A 7,276-nucleotide genomic window follows, 5' to 3' on the forward strand; every position below is an offset into this window, starting at 1 on the left:
TGAAAGTTGCAGATTTAATGAAACAAACGTTATTTCAGTTCAATTAAAAATTTACATAAAAAGTGCCAGCCAAAGAGCAACTACAGGAGCGGAGGTCAAGTCTTTAGGTAGTCTCGAACATCTTCTTCCTGTCGGCTTTGTCCTCAACGTTCTTACGCCAGTCGCCAGCATCTATCGCCTGCAGGATGAACAGATTCAACACAGTGATGCCGCTCTCGTGTCCAACATGAAGTTAAGAAGTCTCGTATAAAGAACTTGAACGCAATACTTGAGTAAAAGTACAAGTATCTTACCAGAAAATTACTTTGGTGGAAGTTAAAGTTACCTTTTAAAAGCTAACTGGAGATTTGAAAATATGACTCCGTCTAAGTTTCCAACCGAGCTGCCCCTCTGTAGACTAACTGTAGTTTAAAAAACGTCTTAAAAATAGATTTAAAAAATCTAGGTAAGTGTGCCTCACCTCCTCTTTGACCTCCTTCTTGACCTGCTTCAGGTTGGCCCTGAGGTCCATGTTGACCGTGTGTTTGGAGCCCAGCAGAGCCTTCAGCATGGCATCGGCCGACAGACGCACTCTCTTCAGAGCGGGTTTCTTCACTCCAGCCAGATCCACAACTTTGATCTTCAGGTCTTGGATCTAAGAGGATAAGTCGCTATGTTAACCCTCTGATGTCTAAAGCTGCAGACACACCGACCAGACGGCCGACCCTCGGCAGAAGAGGCAGTTGAGCTGATCAGTCTCCCCGAGTTGGTCAAAATAGTGCCTCTGAACACACCAAAGAGACGAGACGTAATACGTCTCCATAACAGCAGGCGGCGCTAATCTGTATTGTCGCCCAAAAATTAAAACCGGCAGCTGATTGGACGAACGCGTCACGTGGGTCTGGTTTCTCCGGAAATTCACAGCCAGACTGTCATGGCGGCTCGTTCAGAATACGATCTCATATTGTACTAAAATAGTTCACCGAAACGTGTTTCTGAAAACATTTTAAGAGAGAAATAGGCCGTGCAGTTGCTGAATCTGTCTTCATTTCAGATCAACAAAGGTCAGTTTAAAAGATTCTCGTCAGATTTTGAGAGACTCTAGTCACGCTCATCCCGCTCCCCGTTTCCTGGTTAGCTCTCCACCAATCAGATGGGTCATTTGAGTCCGACTGCCGGCAGTGCCCGCCGCGCCGATTATACATGTCAAATCAGCCAAAATGAAGGACGACGGCCCCTCGGACGGACAACGGCACGGAACACACTGATCAGACTCGAGTCACCGACCTCGCCAGACTGTCCGACGGCTGATTATCGGCTCTGTGTGTAGCTGCCTTAAGGGGATGTAGATATCTTCTTGAATTCAAAAGAAAAATAATTTCCTTCAGCAGATTTGTTACAGGAACAACAACAACAATACGTATGTATATGTATCTGCTGCATGATTGTGTAACTCACATTATGTAGTTCTCTTAAAAATTATACTTGGATTATCTTTTTAGAAAGGCTTGACCAGGGACTGGGGTTGCAAATTAGCCAATTGGCTAGAAACCTTTTATGCAACACATCTACATATATTGTTATGGTCTGACTGTGATAATTATGTATGTAATAATGTGCGCTGCATTGTCCCTGACAAATAAACTACTAATAAAAATAAAAAATACACGTTCAATCCGAGTGACTTTTCGCAGCTAATAATACACACTCACAGCGCTTTGGGGGGGAGGGGACGGGACTACTCTCTTCTAGGGGTGTTGAAATTAATCATTGCATCGCGATGCAGACCTGGGCGATCTTACATCGACACAATGACAGACCATAATTGATTATTGCCTACTGATGTTACTTGTTGATTTTCCACTCGCTGCTTTGTTTGTTTTTGCCTTTTGTCCATTGTCCGCTATATTCAGGAGGTGTCTTTGTTTAGAGCAGATACAATAAAAAGGGGAGTATATATATATATATATATATATATATATATATATATATATATATATATATATGACTGCTTGAATTTGTCGATGAAAACCATGTCTAGCATATATAATAATATTGAAGAGGTGACGCATCGCGATGCATCGTGATATCGAATCGATTCAAATCGTTGACAGGATAATCGTAATCAAATCGTGTCACCAGTAAAGATTCACACACCCCCCACTCCCCCCACTCTCTACCACCGCCAATGTGTAGCAGCCACCTGGGTGATGCACTTAGAGAAGAAGAGCCACGCAGACACAGGGGAGAACATGCAAACTCCACAAAGAAAGGCCCGGGACGACTAGGGTTCCAACCCAGTACCTTCTTGCTGTGCTAGCACTCACAGCAAGAAGATACCGGGTTCGAATCCAGGTCTTTCTGTGGGGAGTTTGTATGTTCTCCCCATGTTTGCGTGGGTTTCCTCCAGGTACTCTGGTTTCCCCCACCATCAAAAGAACATGTACTAGGCTCTCCAGTCAGTGCCCTTGATCAAGGCACTGGCTCAGATCTGGAGTTGGTCCCCGGGCGCTATAAATGGATGCCCACTGCTCCCTTGTGGGATGGGTTAAATGCAGAGAATGAACTTCGCTACATGTATGTGTATGTGACAATAAAGTACCTTTAGATAAAAGCTCAAACAGCAGGAAGACGTATACCTCTTTATCAGCTTTGCCCACTTTGGACTCCAGGTCGTACCTCTCTTCATCCACTTTGTCGATGAGGGCGTGCAGCTTCTTGCAGGCTTCCTAAAGACACGAACAGACGGGATGCTTACTCACTGATTGTTTGGACACGCTTTCATATGGGAAAGCATGTCCAAACCCTTGACTGGTACTGCATACGTTTTGAGTAGAGATGTTCCGATACAAATACCAGCAACAACAACAATGCACTGATCTGATACCGCGTAATATAGCTGAGAAGAAAATCTACTTCAGTGAGTTTATGTATGTTATTTTTCCGTACTGACCCGACTTTCGAGCCGGATAGTAAAAGAAAGTTCTCTGGCATTCATTTTTGTTCATGTTTTACAAAGAGTTAAACCGTACAACTAAGATAGAAATCACATCACATCTATGCAGGGATAGTAGTATACAGCTGTTAAAACATGACAAAATATAGGGCGCCTGGGTAGCTCACAGGGTAGAGCGCGCGCCCATATATAGAGGTTTACTCCTTGACGCAGTGGCCGTGGGTTCGACTCCGACCTGTGGCCCTTTGCTGCATGTCGTTCCCCCCTCTCTCTCCCCTTTCATGTCAAGGCCTAAAATGCTAAACATAATCTTAAAAAAAAAAAAATGACACACTGGTATTGGAGCGGTACTCGGTATCGGCCGTTACGTAAGTTCAGGTATCGGAGCGGTATCGGGAAGGAAAAAATGGTATCGGGCCATCTCTAGTTTTGAGCCCCCTGAATGATTTTTTTTTACCTCTTTTGGAGATTGTATTTTTTGAGGGGGACAAATCTATCTCTTCTATATATTGGGGGGAGGGACATATTCCATATTCCCCGAATCCCCCCCGAAATCTACGCCTATGAAGTCAACCAACAGGATTCTGATGAAGGATTGATGAAGCTTGTCATCTCCAGCACATCACTTGTCACGCGTTTGAAAATAAATATGACCTTAGGTCGTGTCAATAATGTTTACACGCCGACTCCAAACCTTTACAAATACGCAACTTACTTCTGTCATTAATGTTTTTAGGAAAAGGTTTTGATTTTCTGTGTTTTTTTTCCCAGCATCTGCCAAAAGACTTGAGTCGTTTGACCACTCAGAGCCACCGTACGTGCAGATCAACCAACAGGATTCTGATGAAGGATTAATGAAGCTTCTCATTTTCTTCACATCCCTAAAATCCTGCACACTGTACATCCTGCATTAACCCATACAGACTTTCTTAATGTTAAACAGTTATGTGTGTGTGTGTGTGTGTGTGTGTGTGTGTGTGTGTGTGTGTGTGTGTGTGTGTGTGTGTGTACTTATCATTCCAATATGCATCTTGCACACTACTTTGCACTATAACTTTTTGCACCTTACATCTCACTCCATGTGTACTTGTCTTGATATTATGTCTCATTTGTATATTTGTATATTATGTTGATATGTGCCTATATGTACATTGTTGTCTCTATTGTACAGTATGTGTCTATATTACTATTTGTCTACTGAATGTTTACTGCTACATGTCTATTTGTTGAATGCATAGAGAGTTAACACCTACCAAAGTCAAATTCCTTGTGTATGTAAGTATACTTGGCCAATGATTCTGATTCTGATGTACGTGTTATTTGTTTCTGTATTTATTGTTTATTTTATGTTATTGTTTCTGCGTATGCACCATCAACCAAGGCAAATTCTTAGTAAGTGTTACTAACTTGGCAATAAATCTCTTTCTGATTCAGATTCAGCACATAAGTTTAAAACGTTCATCGTCTCTCACCATGAGGGCGGCCTGGTCTCCGCTCATGGACGGGGCGGGACAGTTCTCGGACATGTAGGCCGCCTTGGCCACGACAAGGTCCTTCTTCTCCTGCTCCAGCCAGCCTGCACCGATCGACAGGATCAGACTCTACAGGAAACATCCAGAAATCAAGAGTCAACAGGTGGTTTCATTCAGTTTTTCTTCAGGTTTCAGGTCATCTGGAGGATGTTTTCTCTCCATGTGAACATGATTTCTGCACAAAATGTTCATTTGATTCACACGCAAAGAGATGATCAAAAGATGTATTTTGTATTTAAAATTTGGCATGTAGATTAATTAGCCTGGATGCCAGCCGAACTTAGCCCCGCCCACAACATTTGAGATCGGGAAGTTGGGTCTGGACTTGATCCGATGTGGAGCAACTATGAGCTCCAACCAGAGCTGTTTGGACCAATCAGATTGGTGATGATGGACAAATGCGATAAGATCTGTTTGCTGTATTGTCGAGTTCTAATCCTAAACGGAGAACTTGTTGGTATATGCGTTCACCTATACAATGTCTCTCAAAAATGAAGATCGTGTTGGTAAGTACTCTGTGTATCCTTAAATTCGCAAAGATCGTTTACACTCATCTTCTTCTACTTCTTCCAGCGTGCGTGCAGTTGAGTTCTGTTGACAACAATGCATCGCTCAACATACGTCACATACTCTGTTGCTCTGATTGGTTGTAGGTCTATCTGTTGCTCTGATTGGTTGGAGGTCTATCTGTTGCTCTGATTGGTTGTAGGTCTATCTGTTGCTCTGATTGGTTGGAGGTCTATCTGTTGCTCTGATTGGTTGGAGGTCTATCTGTTGCTCTGATTGGTTGTAGGTCTATCTGTTGCTCTGATTGGTTGGAGGTCTATCTGTTGCTCTGATTGGTTGGAGGTCTATCCAATGAGTGCAGAGGCATTTTCTTTCCTGGTTGGGTTGAAACACGCCCCATAACCCCAGCCCAATGGAGCAGAATCAGACTCATATTCTGACTAGAATCTGAGTATGACCACGTCAGGCTATAGATTAATGCTACTTTCACCAAAAACTGTACAGGTTCAAGGATTGATGTAACGTAATAATAATAATGATAATAATAATAATAATAATACGGCAGCAATAACCCGAGTGGAAACTACGGAAAAAAAACATTTATTTGCCCGGTAGGCCAAACATTAGAAAATGGCTCCTTCTAGTGGAAAATAGTAAAAACTACAATTTTGGAGCCATGGCTGTTGATTATAACCCTGATATAATAGAATATTTTAATGTGTCCTCAAGGGTCAGGGTGTCTGTATTTTGGTTACACAGTTTATTATAGGAGCTGAGGTTCACACAATTCCACAATTCGACAAAAAAAGAAGAAAAAAGTATGCCGTATGCATTAACACAGCCAAAAATAACTGAAACATTAAAAAGCCCAAAATGTCCCTAGTGATGCATACGATATCTTACATAAGAGATACATGTTCTATCTGTGAAGTTCGAGAACAGCCTAAACAGCAGCATAGTAAAGGTTTTGCTCCAACAGGCCCGTAGCCAGCCTAGTGGAAGGGGGGGGGTTCTTTTTTTTTCAAAAAACAGACCTTTTTGCAGTTTTTCCCTCATTTTGTATTTAATTATGAGGTTCAAATACTTTGGTGACTTTGTATGCACTAATTTGTGCTGGATTAGCTTGTCTGCTGGTATCTTAACGAGCACGCTTTTTGAGACACCGATAATTTTTACAACAATGTTGTCAAATTGCTTACCAAGATCATGTACTACCTTTTTTAGTCCAAACTCACGCACGCACAAACGCACAGACGCACAAACGCACAGACGCACGCACGCACGGACGCACGCACGGACACCTCAAACATTTTGCTATGAGTGCATGGATTGTCGATACATTAGACGTTAGATTGTTACATGCCGTGTGCCAGTTAACACATTCACAGAAGTGGAGCTTTTAACATTAGGGCTTCGGTTTGGTTTAGATCATTTTTATTTGAGGGGATTCAAATTATTGGCCTTCAGCCTCGGCTTTCAAAAGACAAGACCAAGAGTCATATGTTGTAAGCTTAAAGTGCTCATATTATGCTTTTTGGCTTTTCCCCTTTCCTTTATTGTGTTATATATCTTCTTTGTGCACGTTATAGGTTTACAAAGTGAAAAAGCCCAAAGTCCACCCCAAAGGGACTTACCATCTCCAACAGAAAACACTGTTCACAAACTGCTCCAAACAGCTCTATTGTAGTCCAGCCTTTACTTCAGAGACAAACGTGGTCACTTTGGAACACACGTTATAATGCTCACCTAGCTGCTAGCATGGCACGCCCTCATACTCTGCTTCTGACTGGCTAGTAGTCCTTACCTAGGTACTGTCAGGGCACGGCCTCATACTCTGCTTCTGACTGGCTAGTAGTCCTTACCTAGGTACTGTCAGGGCACGCGCTCATACTCTGCTTCTGACTGGCTAGTAGTCCTTACATAGCTACTGAGCATGTGCGACTCCCAACAAAGATGTTACAGCAGTGAGAGGTCTCACTCTGTAACTAAAACAGAGACCTGAACACAGGGTGAAAAGAGGAGCTGCAGCAATGTGCAGTACAACAACAATATGGTGTTTTTTGAAAATTAAACCATGTAAACCTATTCTGATATAACCTCTAAATACAATTATGAATCTGAAAATGAGCATAATATGAGCACTTTAATGTTAACAAACTTTGCATTACTCTTAATAAGTCTAAAATGAACATGAGGTTAAGATACTTATTAACTTCAGGTTTAAGGTATTCCATACAGTATGTTTGGTTATCAGACTACAGATGTAAAAGTACGGCAGAATTGTTTTTTTAGGTTTTGTTTT

The 7,276-nt window shown here is 42.1% G+C and overlaps 1 protein-coding gene across 1 annotated transcript in view; it reads right to left on the minus strand.

The window, feature by feature from the left end:
* The window catches only part of LOC116036369 (troponin I, fast skeletal muscle-like), a 16,436-nt gene continuing 9,160 nt past the window's right edge, over positions 1–7,276 (minus strand). The window contains exons 4-7 of the mRNA XM_031279906.2: positions 4,408–4,536; positions 2,619–2,708; positions 461–634; positions 1–178 (exon numbers count right to left, since the gene is read on the minus strand). Coding sequence (XP_031135766.1) covers positions 104–178; positions 461–634; positions 2,619–2,708; positions 4,408–4,536 — 468 coding nt within the window. The 3' untranslated portion in view covers positions 1–103. The remainder of the gene's footprint in view (positions 179–460; positions 635–2,618; positions 2,709–4,407; positions 4,537–7,276) is intronic.

Source organism: Sander lucioperca, chromosome 7, assembly GCF_008315115.2.
Source record: "Sander lucioperca isolate FBNREF2018 chromosome 7, SLUC_FBN_1.2, whole genome shotgun sequence".
NCBI classification, from domain to species: domain Eukaryota; kingdom Metazoa; phylum Chordata; class Actinopteri; order Perciformes; family Percidae; genus Sander; species Sander lucioperca.